This window comes from Pomacea canaliculata, linkage group LG2, assembly GCF_003073045.1.
Source record: "Pomacea canaliculata isolate SZHN2017 linkage group LG2, ASM307304v1, whole genome shotgun sequence".
NCBI classification, from domain to species: domain Eukaryota; kingdom Metazoa; phylum Mollusca; class Gastropoda; order Architaenioglossa; family Ampullariidae; genus Pomacea; species Pomacea canaliculata.
In genome coordinates, this window is record NC_037591.1 from 29,947,895 (window position 1) to 29,975,516 (window position 27,622).

Sequence of the window (27,622 nt, forward strand, 5' to 3'; positions counted from 1 at the left end):
ATGTGGATCATCGTGTTGCTCAAATGGTGCGAGATATCTAAAACGTGCATTCGCGAGTCTGAAAATGCACATCAATCAGAAGCCGATACTTCGATTTTTACTGAACTTTATTTGATTACAGCCCTTTATCTTTCATTTCTTGATTCATTCACTTTTAATTCGCCTCTACTCTCGCTAATCATTCTAATCCCCACGCCAACCTGTTGCTAAGGTGTTGCACGGCTACAATACTTGGGTGTCGTGCCGCAACACTTGTGGATAATTCGATCAGGCGGCTTTTCTTCTTCTTTTAACTTTACTATCGACTTCTTTTGACCACGAGAAGGACCTTGGCAACTGAAGAGAGCCACACACACACCTGACAGAAGCGTTTGTCTCCCCTGAATCCGCTCTTTTGTTCTGAAAATCTGCAAGTCAACGACCGGGCAACATGTGGCCGCGGTGTAGTAAGCGAAACCGTCTGTGAGTTTATCGCTTTTTAATTTATTAATGCGCTCCTTGCTGAATGTGGTTAAGTGATTAAAAAGAGTGCACGTTCGTAGGTGTTCGGGCGCGGCATCACGTGCGTGAGAGACGGTAGGTTGTAATTAGGAAGCAATGGCTAAAAGTGTTTTAGGGGTGTTGAGCATGGCTTCTTTTTTCAACCTCTATCAAACACAACTATAGAAAAGAAATAAATGTTTGGAGGGATGTTCGAAATGGCCTAGAACTACTGTTTTCTGCTATTTTGTCATGATGCCCCTGTCAGTATAATTGATCGAGTTCCTTCTTCGCGTAATTATGTTAAATTTCTTCTTGTCCGTTTATCTCTTTTCACCATAACTGTGGTAATTATAATTTTGTGCACTCATCTCGCGACACGAAGACGAGGTCAATATGCAGTACACGAAGGGTGTGAAGGTGGAATTGGTGTTTAACGCCAAGCCAGCAACTACAACTACACGGCAAAGCAGCAAGGTGCCACATTCAGAGAAAAAACTGTGTCCGAAACGAGATCTGAACTCAGGACTTATTCAGGTTACACGTAGGAACGGAGAGATGGACAATGGTGACGATGAAGTACAAGAGATAGCAAAGAGACGAAGCAACAAAATAAAGAGAAATAGCTGAAAGGTAACAATAGGATATCGACAGGACAGACTAATCAAGGGATTAAGAAAAAGGTGAGGTAGAAATAAGAATTGCGATTAGGAGTAGTTAGGAGAGAAAAGCTGTGTTGTTAATGCATTTTTAAAAGACTATTGTGGGAAGGGAGTTCCACTGCGCTATTCCATCATAGATAACAGCTATAACTGCCCTTGTGGACTAATAAAATTGTCAGCCGGTGACGTGTAGACCGCGTCCGCTGGTCACATGACGAACAAAGGGTTCTGGATGGGATGCCGGGAAAAGAACTTTTTAATACCTTTCTTTTCTGTATAATTTATACTAATTTTGTCATTTGGTAAAGGTTGACAAATCAATCAACGGAGTCTGAGGTGTCGGCATGAACTTCACATAACCCTCCACGGCCTCACGGTGATCCGGTGTGCGTAGACTTCAACAACCAGTCTTCTTACAGAACATGTACAGGAGTCGCACCTGAATCTCCAGCGAGAACTACCCCTCCCCCTCCCTCCAGTTCCCCCGCAAGCGCTTTAGGAAAAAGAGGAAGAGTGGGTGTCAGTCTTCAATAAGATAGAGGACCCGAAGGAATAGTTCTCAAACGCCACGTCCTGATCGGGGAAGAGTAGTTTGGGGCTCGTCCATTTACTGAAAAAGACAAATGCTTGGAGTCAGCGCTGCTTTCATTATCATTATCATCATCATCATCATCATCATCATCATCATCATCATCCAATCATCATCTTCTTCTTCTTCGTCATAATCTTTATGAACTCTAAGCAATTTGTAAGTTCAAAGTTAAATGCACATTGATGACCTTTTGATTTATTTGTTTTTACTTGGCCTTTCTTTTATTTCTTTCTACCCATTTAGTCTTCTCTCCATTTGAAGAGCTTGTGTGATTCATCTCTCGCCATTAGACGCAACTTACCTCCAGATGAAGTAGACAGCAGCAGCGATAACGACGACACCAAAGAGAGACCCCAAGACGATGCCAGCGACGGTTCCTGTTCAGAACATTAACACACGTTATGTAGCAACGCCTGCTTGTCACGTGCTCAGCATATATAAATATGAACGATGCGAGTAAATAGAAGTGAGTCAAAAAAGAAAAAAACAATGTTTTTAAATCTCCGCTGTGTTAAAGGCCATAAAAGCTATGAGATGACACGTTTGAAACACGTTTATATAATTTAATCACGATGGTATGATGCACAGTAGCTTGCTGGATTTGCAGTAGCTTAAAGGGTTTATGATAGTCGATGCTCCGAAGGTCTCGTACATATCCTAAAACCCGTGACTTTGCTCAGCTTCAGGCTTGGTCCTATTCAAACCACATGTCAAACAACCTCAAGAAAACTGAAGTCATGCTTCCAACAACCAGACAGAAAAGACAAAGCCTAGCCACACTATTTCCAAGTATTCATATCGGCGCTCAATCAGTAATGAAAGTACAGTATCACAAACTCATGGGTGTTACCATCGACAATAACTTATCGTGGTCCCAACACATCAATAACAAGCAAAAGCATCTCCAAGAAAGTCTATCAACTGTCAAGAATTAAAATTTCCTAGACCCTCACACAAGAAAAGTCTTCTATGCTACCCACATTCAGACAATCATTGACTACCTCCACCCTCTGGGTCTCCGCTACTAGAGCTTCCATCAAACCTCTAGCAACTGTTCAGCGGCGAGCAATCAAAGCCGTTCTGCTAAAACTGAAATGACTTCACCTCTTCGCGAAATTTTCATGAAATTCTAGAAAGACCTTTTAAATCAAGTTTGCTGAACTCCTGAGCAGCACCTTTTACTTACTTACTTCACCTCTCGTTAATAAAGAATTGGCATTGTTGCTCTCTCTCTCTTCCCCTTTATCTACTCCTTTCACCTTGCACCTTCTCGCAACAGCCGACTTTCACAGTTTTCCGACTTTATATCAACCCTCCATCTTCTCCGAACTGTCACGATACTGAGCTAGTAAGCCGTGATATTCTACCTGGAACTCACCTGGGCTGTTCCATTCTTTGGAGAGAGCTTCACCCCGGTGAAGGGTGGAGCGCGTAGTGTACAGGTGGTTGTTGTGAGGCACTGCTGGTGGTCTTGCTGTCCTCCTTGGAATGTAATGAGCGGTCGTTGTCCTGGATGGTGCTGAATGCGAGGTTGAGGAAGATGCTGGGGTTCGTGCTGGGGTTAACGTGAATACCGGCTTTCCAGTAACGGTACGGGCTGACGGTGCAGTCCTGTGACTGGTTGCCTTGGTAGCCGACACTGCGCGTAAGGAGGCCGCCTTGGATGTGGAAGCTGTTCTAACAGCAAATTTTGAGCTCGTGAAACTAGACCTGGTGGCGATTCTCACAGAACTCCTTGGACTGGTGCCTGCAAGCCTGGGGTGCAAGCTTGACGATGGGCTGCCTGATGACGGCCTAGATTTCGACGCAAATGATGTTCTGGGGGTCGTTGTTGAAAGTTTGTACCTGACGGTCGCTGTGGTCAACAATGAAGTGTTGTGAACAATTTTTGCTGGACTTGGTGTTGAAGGTGAAGAGGTGAAAGTTTGGGTTCGGGTTTTGGACGAAACTGTGTGAGGTCGGACTGTTATTGGGGTCTTAGAGGTCTGTGCGAAAGGATTCTTATTTCGGGTTGTTACTGAGTGGCGGGAGGTTGTTGCCGGGATCGCCGAAGTACGTTTGGATGTAGAGCCTGCTTTTACAGTCGTCGAGGTACGTTTGGACGTAGTGGCCGATCTAACAGTCGTGGAGGGATAAGTGGGAGGAACCTTTGCAGTTGACGTCACTGTTCTTGTGTGCGTGCGCTGTGTGGTAACCCTAGTTGCATGTGTAGTTCTCACTTGTCTCGTGGTCGTGGTCTCGAGACAGAACCTGATAGATAGATCAGGAGTTAGGCAAATTTATTTAAAAGAGTAAAATGGTGAATGTATGGATGGGTGGGTAATAAATATTAATAAAAACGTGTTTTCGTAGAAAGCATAATATCCTTTCTTTTGGTACAATCACGATTAATGAGGATAAAACGATGAGCTAGTGAGAGAAAGTGTGGACGCTAATTCTCACAAAAGGAGAAATAGAGAAAAAAAAAAACAAGGCGAAAAGGCAGCAGATGTACAATAAACATGCACCGAAAAACTGACGAACGGAAGACGTATAATATACAGTTGTACAGACATGACTCACGAAAACGTCCGACTTACCAAACTGACAAATGTACGATGATGACACATTGCAAGGGAAGTCGTGCCAGCGGCCGGTGTCCACTATCCGGATTTGGGCGCAGTCCTCCCTGTCGTTGGATTCCGTCTCCTTCGAACCAGACCTACCTGCAGGCGGCTGGCGAATTTGATTTGGTGCCCAGTTTTGGTAGCTCAGCCGCACACCTGAAAGTGGCCAGCTAGTCATTATGAGAAGATCATCTAGGTTGTATGAAGGTAAAGGTCACGACTCTAGTCGCCCTAGGAACAGTGAACACTAGATTCAACTAGTCTACGGTACATGTGGGATGGCGGAGTCCAGTTTTCTCATTGCACCAACTTAACGTCTCCTAATAATCCAGGTACCCAAACAGCTGTTGGGTGGGCGGTGGGAGATAATACAGCCACAGGTTCAAGCAGGCATCAAATCACAGACCTTCTGGTTTACACAGTAAGCACTTGTACATGAAGCTTAGTGTGCTGGAAATGGCTCATATATGAGGGATCTTGGGACAGAAGAAAATTATAGCTGAGAAAGGAAACGCATAAAGCTTGAAGAATTCACTGAAACAATGTCTCATACCAGCTCAGTTTTGCTAGACATATTCCATTTTTCATAGACCCTTACTGTAACCTCAGATACTCAACGCCGCACTCACTTGTCCCCTGCCAGATCCACTGTCCTTCCTCATCGCGATCAGTCGCTCCTATCCACACACCAGGTCGCGGCCAGCGTAGCGAACGAAGGGAGGCTACCAGGAAGTCTTGCGTCGGTCTGTCGGGGATGATAACGAGGTTGCCTCCCTTGCCATGGCAAGCGTTGCGAGCTTGGTCCCAGGTTTTGGCAGCCTGATAGAACACGTAGCATACTCCGTTCCTCTGTTTTGTTGGTCTCTGGGTTCCAACGTTAGAAGGACATCCTGCTTCTGACACGGATCCTGCAATAACAATCCGTCATTTTTTTTTTCTCTGAAACTATAGAACTGAGAGTGTTTCTGGTGCGTTCCCTGAGAGGCTACACATTACAGAGGAACCTCGGTTAGCGAACGCCTCGGATAGCGAATATTTCGGTTAACGAACAAAAATTTCGTTAAAAGTTTGTCTCGGATAGCGAACAAAATTTCGGATAACGAACAGCCACGTGAACCCCACGTGACCGACCAGCATGTCATCATTCGCGCTCGAGACACAGTTACGATCAGTCGTTCCTTATCTGTGCGCCTCCTTCTTATTTAGTGATTGTTGTGCTTTATTTTAATAAGATAATCCTCAATCATGGCTCCAAAGAAAAGTCTGTAGAAAAGTCTTTCCCTAACAGTGCAATAGGCAATAGGAGCCTAAACATGTTCAATGATAATGTGATGTCGTATTACCCAAGAGTGTTACAAAAAAGACAGAAGGAACAGACACTGGACAAGTTTTTTCCTTCAACCTCAAAGCTACAGAAAATTGATGTCACCCCCGTTTTTACAATGTCACGTGCTCATGGAAGGGGAATCAAAGCAGTAATTCCATCCCTTCCTCCCCATACCTCCATCCACCCACGCCGTCAAAACGACAAGTGTTCTTATGTTTAAATGCTTTCGTTATTGTTTTTATGTTTATTTAACTCCATTTATGTTGTATTATAACTGTTCTCACACACACACACATACACTGCATTCATGTATGTACGACAACTATGACTATACATGTGCAACACATATTCCATCTGTAAGTACTACAACTCAGCACTACCATGTATATGCCCTAATGTACTACTGTATATGGATTAATTACCATGTGTGTACTAATGTACTACAATATATTTATTAATGATTATGTATGGGTACTAATAGACTATTATATATAAACACACTAGTGTACTGCTGTGTGTATGTAGTACACATACTTCTATTCATGTGTATACACCTTGTGTTTTACAATATATACTGATGTACTACTGTATGAAGTTCATATACTATTTTGTATATGCATGTATCTGGGATAGCTGGAATTTGAGCAAGAGTTCGGACAGCCAACAGCAAGAAAAATAAGAAAGTAATACAGATAGAACCCTGCTTACGAAGTCTATCTCGGTAAACTTTATGGGACCCTTGAATTTTCGGGAGAAGGAACAATCGAGAAGTGACCTCGTCTACATGATGATGATGATGAGGAGGAGGATACGTTTCGTGCACCCAGCAACACATTTTGACCGCCTGTTGCCTTGCAAGTGATGATAAGCATGGAGGGTTTCTTTGTGTGTGAGATGGCCGAGACCAATAACACCTGTCGTTATGGAGCAGAGTTTACCTTCTGTCAAATTCTACTTGAGGGATTTTATTTTCGTTTTAAAAGGAGTCACAAAGCTTTCTTGCTGCATAGAAAACTGTCATTTAATGATGTGTGGCATTTAATGATGTTGATATAGAGGAGTGTGTGGAATTTAATGATTTCAGTATAGTTGTTGGCATTGCAGGTTCAATTTATGTCTCTTGCACGTTGAGAAATATTTCATAGGCGGAGCGCTGTTTAACGTTTGAATGACTGTAGTGGTCTTTCATACAGATTTCACATTAAAGTATATCATGGCGACGCAAATAACATAAACAGTAAAAATATTCACAGACAGAAGAAAATAAACACAGAGGCTACCGGAGTCGGAAAGTCTTACCCGTAAAAAGACTTTAATTTTTTAAGATTTAGAAAACATCCTTACGAAGATCTTCTGTAAATTCTTCAGTTATTTGTTTGTACGTTAACTTTGAAAGATTTACATGCAAGTAAAAACTAATGATGGAATAATGTCTAATGATACCAGATAATGATAGGTTCAAGATAAGACTTGCCGAATTCAAAGTAATCCACCCTTTCCATTCTCAAGATATACACCCACAAACATCAGCATGCACAGGTCAAGGCCACTCGCACAGACGTCAGAGTTGTACATAGCGAGTCATTAGGGGCTGGGAACCAATTAAACCTATTTCCTTTATTTCTTATGGGAAAAACTGTTTCGGATAACGAACATTTCGGATAACGAACAACTTTCCAGAACGGATTATGTTCGTTAACCGAGGTTCCACTGTACCCATTTTTAGACAACACGACCGCTATCACTGATTGTTCCTCATTGGTATTGAGTTCTAAATTTTTTTTAATTGTCTAAGAATTCAGAAAAATATATAAAAAATGTATATATACAAAAAAGTTGGATGTGACTGCCTCTTATGAGATGCTTTCCTAAACACACGAAGCTGACCTAGCTACCAGTAACCTATGAATTTATCATGTGTCATGCATCCCACCTTTTTTTTTTTTTTTTTTTTTTTTGTCTTTCACTACCAAACTGAAGACATAGGAAACTGTTATTAATCCCACACACATTCAACACATGTAAATATACCAAGATGATCAAGCACTATGGTAGCATTTACAGGTGTAGAAGCAGGCAAGAAAATTTTTCTATATTTTTCTGACTACTTAGACAATTAAAAAAATGTAGAACTCAGTACCAATGAGAAACAATCAGTAAAAATTCTGCAAAATTTTCATGTAAACGCCTTTCTATACAGATGAAATATACCTCGTCGTAAAATGTTGCCTGGAGGTGAATTTAAAAGATAGGTGTCTATGATATCTTCTGGTATGAAACATTTATCAAGGTTGCTGCTTATACCTCATGCATGAACATCTCATGCATATTTCCCTAAATACCTGTACACCTGCTTTCAACTTTGCCTGTTATGCACCCTATGCTATGCCAATGAAAATATGAAACATCTGCTTTAGCGGTAGGGAGCGGCTGTAGGACTGCAGTGTGGGGTGTCAGAGGGACAAACATGTTCTTTATCTCTTGATCATTTGAACAGCGAACTTTCTTTCCCATCATGCACCATTTATATCGTATACCTAGAGGCTAGTGGCTGAAAGGAAAGAAAGAATAAGGAAAGCAAGAAAATCACTAAGTTTCATTGTCGCCTAGGAAACATCTGTCCTTGTCATCTAGTTTTTATCAGTGAAGAATGGACTTCAGAGAGTTGTTTCTGATGCCATATCAAGTATATCGGTGTTGTGAAGTGTACTTGTCCATCGTGACTACCATTTTAAAGAAGCAATCACATGCACGCGTATCACAAACCGCCCTGCTCGGCATAACTACACTGAACTGAAATGAATGCTTTTGTTTGTTTGTTTGTTTGTTTGTTTGTTTGTTTGTTTGTTTTTTGGATGGGAGGGGTACACGGTTTCACTACAGTTTTGGCAAATGTCAATAATCAACTGTGAAAAATAGTCTGAAAGAAGGTAATTAGGTTTGAAAATTGGTAGGATAGATAGAGCGTGTGAGGGTGAGTTGGTAAGTGAGATCAGTAAGTGACCCTTTAGGGCTCCGATATAAGCATTTTTTCTTATTTTACTTTTTAAAAATAAAAGGTCATACCTACACAGAGAAATGATGACTGTCATATTGAGTTTGCACGATGTGAGGCTGAGAAAATAATAGATAACAGGTGTGAGGGAAGTGCTGTATGTCGTGTTCAGACCTGAACGGCTATCATTTCACAATCGTGTTCTCAGCCTCGAGAAGAAAGATATCTACCTTGATAAGCTATATATGTTTATATTATAGGTCAATTGATGGGAAGACAATAATCTTGAATACATTGTTTGGTAAGTTAATTTTATTTATTAGTAACGAAAATCATTTATTAAATTCGTTTGTGTTTGTTTGTTTGTTTGTTTGTTTGTTTGTTGTTTGTTTGTTTGTTTGTTTTAGTTTTAAGCTTTTAAGAAAGCGTGTCCTCGGGTACTTCAATACCTGATATAAAAATTCAAGCAAGATAGAAGTCATCTTGTAAGAAACGAAGATGGCATGACGTGCTTGCAAAACAGTATTTTAAATATGACTTTCCTTTTCAAATTAAGCTGTACATAGGGGTTCAAACTCGCATCCACTACACTGCAATAAGTATTAAATTATTACACGCAAAGTCCAGTGCGCTTTTCTTGAACACTGAGTCTCTTGCTTCTTATTTTCGTCGATATTATGTGATCTCGGATCATTTTTTCTTTCTAACTTTATTCCATTGGGTCTCATTTATTTGGATAATATATCCTGTCAGGTCTTATTAAATCTGTCTCAGAATATTTTATATAGTCAGCATACAAATGCTCTTGCTGCTGACGGAACTGTACCTGTGATTTTCTGACATCCTTATTTTTTTGGTCTGTGCGCGAGCTGACATACACATAAATACATATGTATACATACATTCAAGTACATATACACACACAATGGTGGTATTACCTTGAAGAAGATGTAGAATGATGACATTGATGGCCAGGTACCATACCCTTGTCCCTATAGGTCCTTGACGTTTCATCCGCATCACCAACAAGCAACAGAACACAAAGGTGTTGAAGCCTCCACTTGAGCAGTGTACGACTGGACTGGACTCACGGAATAAAGCTCAGTAGCAGCTCAAGAGCATTTTATCGGTCGGGGCGATTGTAAGTCCTATTGTACCCTTCAAAAAAAAAAAACTGGGATTTTTCATCAGCGGTGATTTTGCAACAGGTGATTGACCCTAACGGACGCTCCTAACGTGAGTCCAGATAAGCACCATCACGTATGCTAATCCTATGGTCACGTGACTTAGAATGAGATACTTGAAGTCCCGCACCATATGTATCATGTGCTGCAGTTTATTTTTTGAAATGGTAAAGAGCTTCCAGATAAGGGAATGGACAAATTATCACCAGAAGTCAGCAATGGCTGCTGTCATACAGTCATTGGTTGGTTGGTTGGCTTGCTTGCTTGCTTGCTGGCTGGCTGGCTGGCTGCTTGCTTGCTTGCTTGGTCTGATTAATCATACATCAGTGCAGTCCTTGTTGTGTGTGGCCTTTTATCAAGTAGGTATAATAACGGTGTGTAACGGTGTTCGTAGCCATTCACGTCAGCGGGAGACGACAGGTTACAGTACACAGCACAACATGACGTCAGCGTTTTGAGGAACAGATCATTAAGCCCTCGTCAGTTCCGGTCCAAGTACTGGCACTACTCCCTCGACTGAAGATGAGAGGCCTCTAATGACTGCTGAAACAGACCGACCTTAGGCTCTGCGATTTTTTACCTCAGTGTCTGTGTGCGTTCAAGCGTGGATGTCTATGATTTTAAATGGTAGTCAGTCGAAGTGTATGACATCCGCAATCTCGACACACTTCAAGTGTCACAAGGTGCAAGCAGAGATTACACAGCTGCAGATGCGATCGTTTCTGAACGTTATGTCCTTGCATTACAAATTTTCTTCGTTCACCTGTGATGACATAAAGAGGATCACCCTTTCTGATCAATGATCAATGTTCTGTCAATGAGCACGAATCTGTAAGGTTACTGCAGTTACAATGAGGTGTTACATGGCGCGGCGATAGATGCCTTTGAAAGATAAACGGGAAAATGTCATTTAATGTCATGATCTGCAGGACCAGTGCAGAGCAAGGATGCTGAGTAAGGTGCATTTCTAACACATTAATAAAATAATAAATAAACAACAGTTAGTGCCTGCAGAAGCTGGACATCGGGTACACCCTCTGTAGAAAATCTTTTTGATACTTTTAGTGTGTTTAGTGTGTTTAATTACTTTGTTAGGGTAAAGTTTTGAGTAAAGCAATCAGGGTAGGGAAAACCAACCGCGAACTAGTCAAACTGTTGCCACATCGGGCATGGCTGACGTGGCAGTCGTCTCGCTGTCCCATTCAGCACCGGTGGCCAGTCGACGGCGGTGAAACATCTTAACGCCGCCATTCACGCACGGCCGCGGGATATAAATAGTCCAGTTAATAACAAGGGTGTCGCACGAGGCGACCAACGCCTAAATGTAATGTAAATGTAAATGTAATGTAATGTCTCTAGACCTTTGTATTGTACATGTCCAAGGTGATCGGAAGAAAGAAACAAACCAAGTCTGGTACACAGGTAGAAACTTCACTTTTTTCTGGCGGCTGGCTAGTGAGTGGCCGACAGAAGGTCCGTCTTAACCAGGACGTAAAAGGGTCCGCGGGACTTGGAATTATTAGTAAATCGTGAACTTTACTGACGAACTTGTCAACAGTGGAATTATTAGGGAAGTGTGAACACTAACTGATGAACTGGTGAACTTGTAAACATTGGAATTTGTGAACTTGTGCACCGTGGGATTATCACCAGGAGGACAACACCCGAGAGATAAGTTTCAGGATTAATGTAGTAGCTTAATGTATGACATATATATATATATGTGTGTTCATGTATTGTTTCATGTATTGGAATTATTAGGGAAGTGTGAACACTAACTGATGAACTGGTGAACTTGTAAACATTGGAATTTGTGAACTCTAACTTTGTTGAACTTGTGCACCGTGGGATTATCACCAGGAGAACAACACCCGAGAGATAAGTTTCAGGATTAATGTAGTAGGTTAATGTATGACATATATATATATATATGTGTGTTCATGTATTGTTTAATTACACTCTTTTAATTATTACTAAGATCGTTATTGAACGTGTTGTAATTGCGTGTGGGCGAATGCTAGGTGAGTGTGTGCTAGCAAAAGTATCCATTGCGCGCAGGGCCCACATCCAGTCCATTACACCCTCGCAGGTAGGTGGAGTGAAAAATCTTGCAATGCGGTGTGTGGTCATTTTTCTCCCGTGTGCCACCTTCACGTCCTTCAACGTCACCAGCCGCACGACGCACGCCACTAGGTGTCGCCACTGTACCGCCAACTGTCGCATCATTCGCCGCCGAGACCTGCACGCGCGGAGGCTGCACACGCGGACATTCGGAGGATCCACGTGGAGATGAGGTACACAGACCTTGTTGTTGTCGCTGTCTTTACTGTTGTTGTTCTTATTACCTTTTTATTATTATCCTCCTTGGTGTCTTTGATAAACCTATTACCCTTGTTGACTCATTATTCTTGGTGTTGTGATATACTTGTTATCCTTGGTGTCCTGACTATTCTTATTACCTCGGAAATCCATTTTTGTTTGTTTTTTTATCCGTGTGGTCCCTGCTGGTCTTTTGTCCTTTGTTTCCTTTCTGCTCTTGCTGTTTTAATGTCTTTGATGTTCTGTTTGTCATGCTGCAAGTGTCCTTACTGCCCTTTCTGCTCTTGTGTCGTGGTTTCTGTTCGTCTTGTCTTCCAGTCTGTTTTCTGGCATGCGCCTACCCATGGTTCCGTCCCCGCGAACCACAACATACATCTCAATTCTACTGGCGAGACAGGAAGAAATACTTTGTGAACGCTGAATATTAGAAATGATAAAGCAAAGATATCCAACAGTATTCACGATACTTTCATTAATTCACAGTTTAAGTATAAATTGTCCTACCGGTCAAAGAGGAGGCCACAATGTCAATTAGTATGTTTGTCCATCTTTTACTGAGTGCTTTCCCATTTCTATGAAGACAGGAAGACAGGAGGACGGTAAGTCAAGTTAAAGAAGAAACACACGGGGCCTTGTCTGTTGCGCTGAATCGAGTTTTCTCCCATTTTTTTTTTCTTCACCTTCTTGGCTTGTGTACCTCGTGGATGTGACTGCCTCTTCCTAAACAAAGCTGACCTAGCTACCAGTAACCTTTGAATCTGTCATGTGTCATGCATCCCACCTTTTTTTCACAACCAAACTGGAGACATAGGAAACTGTCATTAATCGCACACACATTCAACACACGTGAAGACAGCAAGATGATCAAGCACTATGGTAGCATTTACAGGTGTAGAAGGAGGCAACAAAATGTCTGTAGCCTCTCTACAGCCTTTCTACGGGTACGCACGCAGGAAAAGCAGGTATCCGGGTGGTTAGAGCAATGGTATCTAAACCCAGCTCGGGAACAGCCTGAGCAAGTCCTCCAATGGACAGCTGGTCCACTTCTTCACGTTGGCCACCCAGTCTTCCTCCTGTTTGATGTTTTAATCAACTGCTGCATACAACATTTCGGGTAGACAATAATTTTGTACTGATGCTATCTTTTAGGTTTGAATTTATCCGCACACGTTGCCAGCCTCGACTTCCAGTTGCGATTTATTGCTCATTCTGACAGTCGCTTAGCTTTTTGACAATTGCCGGGGCATTTCTCCCTACCTGGGATTCATTGGTGTTCATGTCACATCTCAAACCACCCAACACGAAGCTTTAAAGTTAAGTCTCGGGATACCGCTAATGAAACATTATATCCACGCAATAAAAATGGCGCTCTCTGACAGGTTTCGATCCAGAGACATTTTAATCTCCCTGTCCAGTATTTTGATTCCATTTAATTTCTTAGGGCAGGTATCATGTACCGTTGTGCGGGCGAGTCCCACGTTTTTAATCCGACGATGTGCTAAAGTCATCGACACATCACGTGAACCTATCATCTTTTTCATCGTTTTCCTTATCTTACTGCGTGTGCACTGCCATTATTTCTTTCATCGCCTCTGTCAAGTCTTTCGTTGTCTTTGTCGTCATCGTTGTGGTCGCCGCACCCTTTTCGTGCCAGGTGTTTAGAGACACGTTGGTACCTGATGTTTGCACCCGTGTACCCAGGGCTCAAAGCCAGTGCCTCTGCAAAAATGCGGGAACTAATTGAGAAACGCGACAGACTGCTTTATGTGTGTCTTCTTAATGCCACGTCCCCGTAAGTTTACCTTTGGAGGACATCATGCAAACTTCTCTCTCTCTCTCGCTCACTTACTCTTTCTTCTCTTTCTCTCTCACACTTCTCTGGTGCTCCTCTCTCTCTCTCGTGCACAAATGTGAGTAACAAGGAAAGGTAATAGAAGCTAGACATCAAGAATGATAAACGAAGGAAAGACAGACAGAAAGACAGAATGAGAAATAAAGGAAGGACAAAATGTCATCCAAGTATGGAGGACCGACTCTCTCCAAAGTCTCCCTCTGTCCAATCTTCTCTCTAATCCTCGTATGTGAGAAAGAGTTGTTCCCTGTCCTTCCAACAACTAAATCTTCACTCTTTTCAGAAAGACTTCACATTTGCGAGGGCGGTAACTTACTCAAGTGTAGACTACTCGTCTCTAAGCTTTATCTAGCAATGCCGTCCATTCTGTGTCCGATATACACGCGAAAGCTTTGTGAGACAAGGTGCAATGATTCTCTGAGAGAGGGCAACTCCCAGAAACAGGGTGCAGCCCTATACTCTGGGACAGGGTGCAGTGCTTGCGGTCAGTCAACACAAGAGGTCGGGTGTAGGGTGCGTAGGTGTGGTGACGTGTTTGAACGCGCATCGTCATCCTCATCATCATCATTGTCATGTGAGCAGAGGTCGACTTCAAGACAGATGTACTCCGTCTTCTTTATTCTTCTCGTTGAGTAATCGGTTGAGTAATCTTGTTGAATGTGCCCTCTCTTTCGCACAAACAAGACGAGCTCTCAATCTAAATAATTACTGAAATACAGGGATTTCTGTCACAGGCCAATAGATGACATAGATGACAATTTGTAATGTTGTTTGCCTGCAGGTGATGAAAAGATAGTAGTGATTATGTGTGCGTTAAATGTCTGTATGAGTATGTATGCCTGCCCTTGTGAGCAAAAGAAAAATTTCTGTCTTGGGGTCTCCTCGACAGACAATTAAGTCTGATTTGATTTGATTTGATTTGATTTAATAAACTGCTTGTTATTATTGCCGGGTTTAAAGTTAAGACATGGGTTCAATAATTTGCTTAATGAGAACTTAAAAGTGTTTACTGAACGTCAATTGTTTGGTCACAACTTGTTTAACACAGCGAGCAATATGTCATAAAGATGCCCTCGGGGCTGAAGCGCGGGGCCCCTTCGAGAGCGGGGCCTGAGGCGGCCGCCCCACTTGCCACCCCCAAACGCCGCCGCTGTATGGACACTTAAGTGCAGCAGAACCCACAAGTATAAAATCATCAGTATTTTATTTTTCTTCTCTTTCTTTCCGCACGTGCTCGTGCACACGGTCACGACACAAAGTCAGTCGTGGACCCGTTGTATCCCCTCCTCTCCCCTACACAAGCCGGCTACCTCCTCCCTCTCTCAGTGTGTATTCCTCTCTCTCTCTCTATTGCATTTAGAACATTAAGACATCCCTCTTTGCCAAGAATAAAACACAATAAAATTTCGCAATTATTCGTACATAACAGCTGCCGCCTTGCTCATTAAAACATCGAAAGAATATTCCCCGCAGTGACAGCATACAGTGTATATATATATACATCCGTGGCTGTAGCCGGCTTGCTGTCGGCTGTCTTCGTGGGCCCACCCACCCCACTGTATATTCTTTGAAGCCCTCCTCCCCTCCCCACGTGACGACGACGAGGATTGTCGGTGAAGCGTGACGACTCGTTTGGTTTTTTTTCCCTACCCCACTGTAAGGAAGGGGGTCATGTGACCTGGCGTGACATCAGCCGCTGTCTGGCATCAACAGAGTGTGACAGGAGAGACAATCTCCCCCAGCAGCCTGAAGGAATAAGCTATATTCTCCCTCCTCTCCCCATCCCCCACCAACCTAGCTCACCCGACTCTCCTCCACAACAACGAAACCCATCCATCTTCCTCTTCCAGTATGGAGTTGGTACCCAGAGCAGAGATTACTTCTCGCTAAAATAAACAGAGACAGGACTTGTCAGTGTCCTCCTGATGTAAATATTGTAGAACATAGCGGTGATTGCTAGCAATAGGTCCGGAATTTGATTTCTAATGTTCTTGACCTTTCAACTCGACAACGTATGAGTCTGCTGTCGTGTTCGCTTGCATGGACTGGCTAGCGATGGTATAGTGGCTAGCGATGGTATAGTGGCTAGTGGCTAGTGATGGTATAGTGGCTAGTGGCTAGTGATGGTATAGTGGCTAGTGATGGTATAGTGGCTAGTGATGGTATAGTGGCTAGTGATGGTATAGTGGCTAGTGATGGTATAGTGGCTACTGGCTAGTGATGGTATAGTGGCTAGTGATGGTATAGTGGCTAGTGATGGTATAGTGGCTAGTGATGGTAGTTTCTGGTTGACAAGAGAGTGGTATTGATATTGGTATGGTTCTTGTAACTTTCATCTTTCATCTTCATCACAACCACTGCTCTCCTGAGCTGTGTGGTATGTACAGTAGAGCCAGCAGCCGCTCTTATCTGTTTGAAACCTTACAACCATCAGTACATCAGTGTGGCTGAGGAAGAGAATGATAGACAGAAAGCGACAGACAGAAAGAAAGGGAAGAAAGTAAAAAGTAACCACCTAAAATCTCATGTGTTAATCTAACAGCCTTGGCACTCACTCCTATGCACACGTACAACAGTCTTTGTCTCTTGGTCTCGAACACACACACACACACACCTGCAATTTTTCTTTTGAAATGTCGACAGTCTTCAGTTCCGCTATGCGTGACGGGATATTTGACAATATTACAAATTTCTCAACATTGTCCAGTCAGTGAACTTTCCACAGAATGGAAAGTGTTTGTAACGGTAAATCTCCAGCAAGATGTCCTTTTCTCTGACAAATCATTTCCCGTGGATTTGCTTAAAACTGTATCGTCCTGTCCCTGACAGCAGGAACATCTAGTTAGTTCTCAAGCGAAAACAAAAACTGGATAACCCACGTGAGGTTTGGTTGCCACTGGAGTAACCCACGTGTGAAACCAGGGTCGGCACCTGTGATTGGTCCACCTGTGAAACGCGCCTGATCAGCAGAAAGTTAAGTGCTGACCTCCTGCCCTCGGGGGATGTCTATAGCACATCGTTGTGGCCGGGGGTAATGTATTATCATAAAGTGTGCTTTGTCATCGCCTGAAGATGCAAGAAAACTTTACGTCAACGGCTGAGAGACCAGCGCGTGCTTCTCGTGACTTGGACTCGAACTTCACACCACAGATTGGAGGATCTCTTCTGTCGAATAATGAGCGCCCGTGTTTAGAGCCTGAGGGGAGGGACAGCAGACGTAGCAGCCATGACCGACGATCGTAACAAGGTGATGTAACTATCTCAAAGCCACGTAAACCGCACGTAGTGTCACGTCGTGCCGAGAACTGTTAACTGCCGAATGAAGTAGAGCATTCCGCATAAGCTATTCAGTGTTACGGGAGACAAAATAGTTCATGGAAATTATCCAGTTTTACTAAAGGCAGAAAATCATTGTATGCTTCTGTGATGTTAGGTATTCAGAGAATTCAATGTCCACTATTTCATGTTAGTTAAGGAGATAATTTTATGTAAACTTTAGGTATTTCCTAGTAAAGAATACACTACGCGTAAATTATATAGTACTACGTGAAGCACAGAATGGTATTAATATATTTGGTAATAAATTATACAATTTCATGTAAACTATCTGGTCATACGTAAGAAAGAGATTTTTATGCAATTTATTGTTTTTATGAAAGCAGAAACTTTTATATAAAATATATTTAGTGCTAAGTAAGAAAATTCTATGCAAGCTTCCCATTATTAACTAAGCGAATTTTAAGTGAGTTGTTAGTGCGGCCTACAAAACACACACACACAGACACACAGACAGCAGTATATTATCATGTAACTATTTCATGTTACCAAAGTAACTCTAAAGTAATTGTCAATGTCAAGTATGAGAGTTCCGTGCATATTTTTTGGTGTTACGTGAGGCAGGCGCACATTTGATTAGCAACTTTTAGCGATTGTAGTCTTAATAGACTTAAAATTCATGTTAAACTATTTAGTGAGAATTCCCAGTCACTATTTGGCATTGTTAGGGCAGATGAATCACATCGACTATTTGTTGTCAAAGCGACGTAAGAACTACGTGTCACGTAATACAAATAATTCCATGTAAGCTAGTAAGTCTTAACTATACGTGTCACTTTGATAACTTCATGTAAACTAACAAAACCTTGTTTAACCCTGCTTTAAAGACTCCAACAAAACGATCTCAAGAAGTGAACAAAACCCTTTTCAATATTCTGTGTCTTACACCTCAACTTCAGTTTTATGACAAAATTTTAATTGTCTTGGCTGCAAATGTCAGTTTTATTACAATGCAAGCTTTAAAACATAATGAAGTGAACGCACGTTTAGCATGATCATCATTTATCAACAACAACAGAAGGTGGACTATCGGGTAGCACAGCGGTTGCAGCACCGCTGACGGAGGTGTTGGATGCCGGTGTGACGCAGCGGACGTCCGCGTTGACCCCGCTGTGAAATAGGACCTTTGACCCCCGAGAGTGTTGGAGAGTTTAAGGAAGCTAGAGAGAGGAGATGGGCATTTCTCTCACAAAAAAAGCTGCCCCCGAGATAAGTTCAGTGTCTGTCTTACACTTTACTCCCCAGTAACCCAACACAAACAGTGGCAGCAGCCATCGAGGAGGGAGACAAAGGAGAAAGTCAAGTTATGGTGGGGGCGGTGGTAGGGGAGGTGACTTACACATTTAACACGAAAGACAACCCCCACTAAAAAAAAAATTTAAGATTGTTTCCTATCCTAAAATTTTAAAATATACCTACGTAGGTGTCTGATACATGTACACCTTTCTACGTGTGTTTGACCGTCCTCGTGTGTGCCTGTGCGCGTGCGCGACATTCTCAGTCGGACATGCGCGTGCAAGTGTGTACATACACTTTGACCATAAGCTGTAACCTTTGCAATGTGCACAACGCCCACAGGTAGAGAAGTGTGTTTACAGGTCCGCTCCCACCTGCGTGCACAAGGTGACCTGAGTCTCACCGTGACAACCAGGGGCAGGGGCGCTGCACCCCGTCAAACAAACCGTGATCGCTGTCTCAGATGGAGATCAATGGACCGGAAACCCTACATACTTGACACCTGTAAATCTGTGCATGTTTTACACCTGTACACGCTTTAAACCGGAACACGATTCACACCCATGAGTTCTTTACACCTGTCCAATGACTGAGGTCGGGTGACGATCGGACAGTCTGTCACATCAGTGGTATAGACACTATTTTACTTATCCATCCAGTCGGACGTATAGTCAGCAGTATGGGGAACATAAACATAAAATAATACCTGAAATAACATACACCAATCCTACTAACGTTTTATTGCCTCGACTGCAGGTGACTATCTTGACCGTGCCATCAGTTTGTTATTTTCCCTGTTTGTGCTAACATTAGTCGGGCTTTTTAGAGATTCCTGTTTTCTTTGTTTGTTTGTTTTGTTTTTGTTTTGTGTGTGTGTGTGTGTGCTAGTGTGAATGTTTTCGCACACCGGGTGGCTTAGTAGGAGTGAGTCTGTGTCTTACTGCTTTTGCGTGTGCGCATGCATGATTTATTCTGATTTATTCTGATTTAATTAATCCTTTTGTTTGTGTTGTCAACACGTGTATGTGCGCTGAAGATCTGATGGCGTTGCTGCTCGTCGCCGTTGATCCAGTGAACGTTGTGTATGTTGAGTGCGAGCGTGCTTGTGAGTGTGCGACAGACCAGAAGCGACGGCAAGGACAGAGTCATCGACAGACAGTTTTATGTCCATCTTGCTAACATTTTAGTAATTTCAGAAAAATTTCAGAATGATTTCTGTTTGCAGGTAAGGATTCCAGAGAGTAAGCCGTGGAAAGGCGCACAGTCCTGTCTTATCTCGCTTGCTGTTATCATCTGAGAAACACGGAGAACTAGACTGAGACACGAACCAGGATCCGCACCTCCCATCAGCATCTCAAAGTTTAGTCTCACACAGTCACGGAGCAACGCGGTGTCATCCATCTTTGAGCTTCACGAAGAATCAACCATGAGGACCGGATTGCGGTTCCGCTGGAGTTGTCTCCCTCTCATTATGCTAATGATCATGACGTCACCAGCATCTGCTGACGTCGTTACTTCATCGGACAAAATTCTGAACCTCGCTAGTCAGGAGGGCTCGTTACTCAGCGTTCTGAAGGACTACATCTCTGAAGAATACGACAATCTGAGAGATTTATCCGCGTAAGTTGTCCTTGCCCATGTCGTCCATGCTTTCTCTTCAACTGTACACCACAGCTGTGAGTTCATTATCAATGACTGGCTTGTCATGGCATAATTACCCGTCAACGCTCAAACTCTAACAGCAAGCATAGAAGACAAGGTGCATTAAATAAAACAATTCTTTCATATCTCACAGGCTACATTTTTTTTATTCTGTTGCTGTTTTTCTACGGACCCTGTATAAACTAAGCTTTCTAAGGATGTTTCAAAGGTCCTACATTTAATCCAAAGAAGAATCTTTGTATGACCAAGTATTTCAAAATGATTTGCACACTAAACTTATTGTATGTTTTTGTAAGTTTTTTTTTCTGATGGCCACTATTCGCAGGTTTTTGTCGGCGAGATCAAAATCATTTCATCTTTCAAATGTAGAGGAAAGACAAAGCATCGCGGAACACCCAAACGGTGCTTACGCCCTCATCAAGCTCTTCACAACAGACTGGGCCAACGTTCTGGAGAGGAATCCAGGTATTTTTATTATTTATTTCTAACACAACTCTCTCCCTAATCTTCTTTCATGTAATGTTGTAATAATAATACATACATACGTGCACGCAAGTATACATAAGCCATCTTCGTTGTGCTGGGCCACGCATGCAGCACGGACACATCATGGCGACACAGGCTAAAAATAGACTGCCTGTCCAATGCTAACCGTGATGTACGCCCCTTCACGCTGACTGCCACACAATCAAGCAGACGTCAGTTAGGGAGCAATGGAGGGTGAGACAGAAACTTGACATGCACAGGACTTGTCAGCCAGCGATAGGTCAATCCCTTTGTAAAGAGAGATCGGATGTATTTGCATGCAGACACTGACAGGCTGGCATAGAATATTAACTTGCTTCACCTTTGCTCCTCCTCACTTCTCGGACACCTCACTCACAGCACTTCAAGCACGCATGTCCGTAGTAGATACATCATCATCGTCGTCGTCGTTATCATCGTCATCATCATCATCATCATCATCATCATTCTTACATCCACATATTTTCCTGCCTGCCTGTCTGCCTTTCGTATCTTTAATTCTTGCCGGAGGGGAAGTGGAGGACTCTGTTGCGTCTGTCGCTCTCTGAAAGCAGTTAAATATTCAGAGACATTAAAGTTTGCATGCAAAAATTATATTTTACTCGGTCGTAACTGCAAAATATGAACGTGAGTCATAATAAGCTTTGAGCCATTCGCCTGCATTTCACAGACGAATTATGACACAGTCGTCACTAAAAGTGCTCAATCGTTTCGGGTTGTATATCTGAAAAGTCACTTCACGTGTAGCAAACTTTTCTTTGATTGTTCGCCATTACATTTACTTCAACGTGCAATCATTTCGTACAACATCATTCAGGTTCACCACGTCAGCATCATCACCGTCATGCACGACATCCGGTACACCTGGCTGAAAACTGAAACCAGCCTCGGCGAAACAGTTTGCGATAGTTGACGGCTTTATTGCAATCCATGATGCAGCCACGAAGTTCATAGCCCTGAAGATGCCAATTTTCTTGTCCGAAACATCATGCAAGCCGAGGTCAAGCATGGTCACAAGTTTCTGCACAATCTTTGTACGATAGATGTTCCAAATTCTGGATGATCCCGGTATCAAGAGGCTTCACTTCGCTAGTGCAACACAACAGAATTCGTTCTTTACTTTTCCTCCCCAAATAACATTTTTGGCCCCTTGCGTTCAAAGCTTTGTCTCTCAACATTGTGGATATCTAGCCTTATAAATGCTGCGGCAGTCATAGTCTTCCAGTGAGTCACAATATCATGGTCCACTGCCACACTTAAATTGATGAGCTTAGCTTGCTAAATGTAACAATAGAAAGCGGTTTTTTTTTATTGCCTGTCTAATCTTATCCGCACATTTACTCTATTTCCCTTTCTCTGTCTGTTTTCGAAAGACACCTTCGGGACTAATGGCCTCACACACGCAGAATCATTAATTATGCCATAGATGGACAGAGCGAGGAAACAAACTTTATTTTTGAAAACTCACTCAGTAGTTCCCTCTTGCTGTTTCTTCGTAAGAGTTGCTATTTCAAGTGCACACAGAAAGACTCGTGAAGAGAATCCGATAAATACACAACAATTTTATCTTATTACAAATTCTTTTTGGTATAAAAAAAAAACTTAGAAAAGTTTCTTTTTTCTGAAAAATCCTGAAAAACTCAACTCTGAGAGAGTTGATGTGATGTGATAATATTCTAAAGGTTAAAGTTAATTTATAATGCCTTTCAAAAGTCAAAGCTGACCCTCTCACCCCTGACTACCTCTAGCCTTTGTCAACAAGCTGAGGGAGCTGAAGGACAGTCTTCCTGTCAGAGCGGACTACGAGGGAGCCATGTCCGCCATAGTGCGCCTGCAGCGCCTGTACAGAATGCAGGTGCCCGACATCTACAGCGGCAACTACTTGGGCTACCTGGGGCCACCTCTGGGGCCGACGGATGCCTTCGAGGTGGGCCGGCAGGCGTTCGTGGACGGCTATCTGGCGGAGAGCATCTCGTGGCTGGAGCTGGCCGCCGACAAGCAGCGCCACGAGGCCCTCAGCCCACAGACACTGGCCCACACACTGGGGCTGCTGGGCAGGGCCTACTTCTATGTGAGTAAACAAACAGGTGGGATGTGGTACAGGTGCTGGTGTGAGAGCAGGTCAGAGGGTCAAATGTCAGATGGTCACATGCAGACACACACACACACGTAAGAAAGAGCAGGAAGCGGGGAAAGAAATAATACGAAAACAAAATAAAGTTGTATCTTCTAATAAATCACGTGAGCAACATTTGTAATTAGCCTTATCTTATGATATATTTTGCTACCTTGCTGTTTTAGACACAATTATTTACGACTATCTTAGATTCTGCTTGGTTCCGTACGTTGCAGATGAACCGGACAGAGGACGCCAGGCAGACGTACGAGGAAAGCTTGGCTTTGAGTCAGTACCAGGGCCATCGACATTAGCTCGCCTTCGGCACAGTTGTCATATCTGTCTGTGTGTGTGTGTGTCTAAGACCTGATTATAGGTATAATTAATCTAGGTATATTTCTCACCAAACAGTTCTAAGCCTCCCATCTCGACACCCATCTCCCTACCACCACCACTACCCTCACCACCACTCCCTCGACGAATATCTGACTGTCAAACTGTTTTTGCAGATCCAGAGGCTTCAGATGTCATTCAGTTGGGTGTCGAACTGAATGTTTCCGACACTGAATCTTACGGGTTGACCAGTTCATCATGGCACGACACTATGTCGGAACTGTGTCAGTGGAGCCAAACGCACCGAGTGGTCTGTAGTTAGTCTAGTATGCTAATTAATATTTGGATATTAGATATTTGGATTACATAATAATAAGTGAGTGAGAAAAATATTTGAATTTGACTATAAATTTATATTGAGTAGACCATCGGCCTATTTCAAGCGGGAAAAAACAATACAAATAGTATACTGTACATACACATATACTGTATTGAGTAGTCAACACTTTGGACTATGAGTCTTGCTTGTGTCTCTTTTCTTGTACTTTCTCTGTCGCTGACTCCATTCTGTCTTGGTGTGCAGGCCAAGCTGCGGTCGTACCACGTGTGTCGATACAAACCGTCTCTCTACTTGCCCTATGTGCGCTTCCAGGAGGAGATCCTGTCCACATCGCCATACGCCTCCCTCTTCTATAACTTCGTGTCCGACACCGAGATCAGTCAAATAAAGAACTATATACGAGGGAGAGTAAGTAAAGATTTCTCTAAGAACTCACACTGACAGACTGTTAAACTAGAGTCAGAAAACGACTCCTTGTCCCCTTCACACAGCATTTAAGACTTCTTGAAAAGATGATTATCTATTGAAATATACTGTCACTACTAACTTGCCCAGTACTGAATGAAATATTCGATGATATTGCGGGAAGTTTCGCCTTATGTTTTGCTAGCTATGTTTTATTATAATTAAGTGCAAACATTATTATGTCAAGTATAAACACCCGTGCAGACAATCAGAATTACAAGTATTTTATTGTGGTATCGTCTGCTATCACTGTGTGTCTGTATAAGCCTCCAGCATTTGCTTATCGTTTACCTGTTATTTCTTGGTAGTCTTCTGTTCTCTACTGTACATTACACGTTCTGTCATCCATTAACGTCTGCCAGAGTTGCCTCCCGGCGCACGACCGTGTTCCTCTCACAATGTACCTGTTGATGTTTTTTGTTCAGATGAAACGAGGGAGGGTAGGAGAAGCGGAAGATGGTATCATATCTCCTATAAGAACAAGCGACTTGTGAGTAACTGACGGATACTCACTTTTCTTACACTCTTTACTATTGCTTCTTGTGTAGACTATTTTGTAGTCATGCAGCAGAACACACCTTTCTTTCCTTAGACTAAAACTTTTTTTCGGGAGCGCATGTCCTCGTTTGTACGATTGACCACTCACTATTTGTATTTGCCAGAGGATGGATAGATGACCACTCTTTAGACGACGCCAACCGGATCTCGCTGAGGATCAAGGCCGCGACCTGGCTGGAGGTCGATCAACGGTTACCTGAAGGTCCGAGCTCTTCCGAAGCTTTTCAGGTGAGTTTTCCAGAAGTTTTAGGTGATTTCAGAAGCAGTAAAGCTCAGTCTTTTCAAAACCGCATGAGACAATGGCATTCAAAAGTTTTGCATCTTAGCGGTACATCAAGACAACTTTGTCAAGAAATACAAATAAAATGATAGGAATTCTGATTTGATGCAAAGCTTATCTGAGGAAACCTGTTTGAATTGGAGAAAGGCATTCTGTACTTTGGCGTGTACGTTTGAGTCATTCATACAAGCACACGGGTATGACAATTAAAATGACAATTTAAGGAAAACTATTTGCTTTTGTCCATAATTAGAAATGAGATTTAAAGTCAGCGCAAATATTTTCAGGTTGTTAACTATGGGCTTGGTGGACACTACGACGCTCATATCGATCCCTTTAATGTGAGTAAAAAATTAATGGTAGTCACATGACCTTACATAGGGAGGTGAGATATTAGGTCTCTCGGATATTTTGCGTGTGGTGTGTGTGTGGAGTCGTTTCCTAGACAACTAAAACATAAAGAAAAAAAAAACATAAAGAAATTGTGTCTATTATAGTAAGGATCTACGGTGTTTTACCAGGATGAGCCACTACTGTGTTTCTTTGATAGTATTTGCCTCTGGACATCGGACACCACAGGAAAATTTATATATATATACCTTCATTGGCTTTAATGGATTATAATGTATTGTCAAAAACTCTCATACAAAGTTTCTGATTTTATAACTTTGTAACAATGTATTTAAACAGATATTTATGAAACTAAACAAAGGGAGGTCACCTACACGTGTCTGCAAAACCACCATTTTACACTTAAAAGAATAAACCATAATTAACTCTTTATTTGTTTCTGAAAAATCTTAGATTTTCCATGTCTACAAAAAAGTGTTTGTTGCAGAAAGCCTAATGACAGCATTCTTTTGTCTTCTTCGGGGGATAGAATCGCTACTTTCCTCATCTATGTATGTGGCATTTCCATCTTTAGTTCGCATTCTTCCTCTCTCTGTGGATTCTCTATTTCCCATATGTTTGTGTGCGTGTCCGCGCAAGGAGGTTCGAGAGCAGGTGTACATCAGTCGGTTGTGTGTGCAGGAATAGATGACTCCAGTCTTTACTTATTTAATTATGTCCCTTTGTCTCTTTCTCCATCCCGTGTGTATATCAGTCCTAACACTTTTTTTTTTAAAAAAATCATTCTTCCTGCTGATTTCATCTCTTTCTTTCTTCTTTTGGAATGTATTCTCGTGCGTGTTTATGTGTGAGTAACTCTTCTTTCCAGCTGAGCGATGTTGAAAAGGGCGGTAACACAGCCTTCATAAGAGCAGGTGTTTCTGTCGCACCTCAAAAGGTAAGTTACACAACAGAATGTAAAATAATATTAAATAGAAACAATAAAATAATATGAAAATACATGATAAGAGGGAAAAATAAAAATAACAAAATAATACAACACAATATAAAATAAAAATTCAAGTTATGGTGGCTCTAAATGGCATTTTTAAAGGCTATTTGCTTCTTGAAGACTGTTACTCATTGCCAGTAGCTTTGAATAAAGAAAGCTTGAGGCGATCCATTTGATCAGCACTTGTTTGTCTGTAGCTAAATTATCAGACAGAAGCCAACGATCCACGTTCCTGCTCTGTGACAAAAGTTGTTAAAGGTTTAGTATAGTGCGAAATTATCTTTATATGTCTTTATATCTTTACCAGTGTTCTTAAGTGAAAGCTCGCATTGGAAACACTGAGTGAAGTATTCAGACCTCCATGTTGTGATAATGTGTGCAGGGAATGGCATTGTTCTGGTACAACTTCAACCCTGCAATGAAACTAGAAAAATCTTCATTCCACGCTGGATGTCCGGTTCTTATCGGACATAAATGGAGTAAGTAGTTTGTAATTGCTAGAAAAGTATTTGGTGATTGGTTAAAACGTGTGACTATTTCACTTTATTTTCAACATTATAAATATAAGTGGAAGGTTAATATTTTTTACTAGCATTAAATTTACTACATATTTTTACTAGCATATAGGTTATTTTCTACAAATCTACATTGACCAACGCCAAGAAAATCGTTAATAGGAATAGAATCCTGTTTCTACAAAAATTGTTACATTCTCCTTCCTCTGATTATCATTAGATGATGATGATGATCATTGATTGATTGATGATTAATGATGATGATGATGATGATGATGATGATGATGATGATGATGATGATGATGATGATGATGATGATGATTTCAGTTGCTAACAAGTGGATCTGGACATACGGAAATACATTCCGCAGGCCATGTGGTCTTCACGAAAACTCTACACACTTCGACGTTGAGGATCTGATGAAATATCCAAGAAGAAAATAAATATGAAGAAAATAAATCCTGCAAAAACGATGAAGAAACTTTGTGTGTCGTGTTTGTATGTTAAAGACAGTGAAAGAAAGGAAAGATAAATGGAGATAAACTAAGATTTTTCCATTTTCTGTATTTTGTACAGAAAATTTAATTTAACAATTTTGTCAAAGTTAACTGAAAATTTAATACCAAAATATGAAAAATTCCCGGGTCCCATTGGAAATTCCTGTCTCTCATATGTCTAATAAGGCTATTTTTCACACTACCTATCCACGCTACTTGAGCCTTATCGTTGTACCTGTCTTGCCGGCGAGCCGATACAAGGGACACAACCTGTAACAATGTGCGTGACATTTTTGGACTTAGCTCCCTTGAAACAAGCCCACACCACATAATTCTATGAAATTTGTGGTCTACTCTTTTTCAGCAGTGATACCAAACGCATCCATGATTATTAAGTATT

The 27,622-nt window shown here is 42.0% G+C and overlaps 2 protein-coding genes across 3 annotated transcripts; one reads left to right on the forward strand and one right to left on the reverse strand.

The window, feature by feature from the left end:
• Nucleotides 1-89: 89 nt before the first annotated feature.
• On the reverse strand, nt 90-9,826 carry LOC112558329 (perlucin-like protein). The gene is made up of 6 exons (XM_025228761.1): nt 9,601-9,826; nt 4,970-5,248; nt 4,314-4,496; nt 3,113-3,984; nt 2,036-2,111; nt 90-1,752 (listed from the first exon to the last, which is right to left on the reverse strand). Exons 1-4 carry the CDS (start codon nt 9,680-9,682, stop codon nt 3,950-3,952), a joined length of 579 nt encoding a protein of 192 aa, XP_025084546.1. The 5' UTR covers nt 9,683-9,826; the 3' UTR covers nt 90-1,752; nt 2,036-2,111; nt 3,113-3,949.
• A 2,026-nt stretch (nt 9,827-11,852) lies between these two features.
• Nucleotides 11,853-27,206, forward strand: LOC112558023 (prolyl 4-hydroxylase subunit alpha-3-like). Of its 2 annotated transcripts, none has more exons than XM_025228208.1 (14): nt 11,853-12,140; nt 19,815-20,209; nt 20,577-20,716; nt 22,525-22,847; nt 23,129-23,180; nt 23,402-23,535; nt 23,809-23,973; nt 24,456-24,520; nt 24,693-24,816; nt 25,156-25,209; nt 25,707-25,770; nt 26,088-26,156; nt 26,593-26,689; nt 27,053-27,206. In XM_025228208.1, exons 2-11 carry the CDS (start codon nt 20,016-20,018, stop codon nt 25,713-25,715), a joined length of 1,260 nt encoding a protein of 419 aa, XP_025083993.1. In that variant the 5' UTR covers nt 11,853-12,140; nt 19,815-20,015; the 3' UTR covers nt 25,716-25,770; nt 26,088-26,156; nt 26,593-26,689; nt 27,053-27,206. The 2 variants fall into 2 exon arrangements, with proteins under 2 accessions (XP_025083993.1, XP_025083994.1); XM_025228209.1 differs by lacking the exon at nt 11,853-12,140 and adding an exon at nt 17,129-17,264.
• Nucleotides 27,207-27,622: the final 416 nt, after the last annotated feature.

Bases quoted from the DNA above. Each gene is read 5' to 3' on its own strand.
- LOC112558329 (XM_025228761.1), bottom strand. From the start codon at position 9,682: ATGCGGATGAAACGTCAAGGACCTATAGGGACAAGGGTATGGTACCTG. The intron at 4,497-4,969 runs GTGAGTGCGGCG...GGCCACTTTCAG, and splicing joins GTGGATCTGGCAGGGGACAA to GTGTGCGGCTGAGCTACCAA. The intron at 3,985-4,313 runs GTAAGTCGGACG...TCTATCTATCAG, and splicing joins ATCGTACATTTGTCAGTTTG to GTTCTGTCTCGAGACCACGA.
- LOC112558023 (XM_025228208.1), top strand. From the start codon at position 20,016: ATGAGGACCGGATTGCGGTTCCGCTGGAGTTGTCTCCCTCTCATTATG. The intron at 23,536-23,808 runs GTCTGTAGTTAG...CTTGGTGTGCAG, and splicing joins GGAGCCAAACGCACCGAGTG to GCCAAGCTGCGGTCGTACCA. The intron at 24,521-24,692 runs GTGAGTAACTGA...TGTATTTGCCAG, and splicing joins CCTATAAGAACAAGCGACTT to AGGATGGATAGATGACCACT.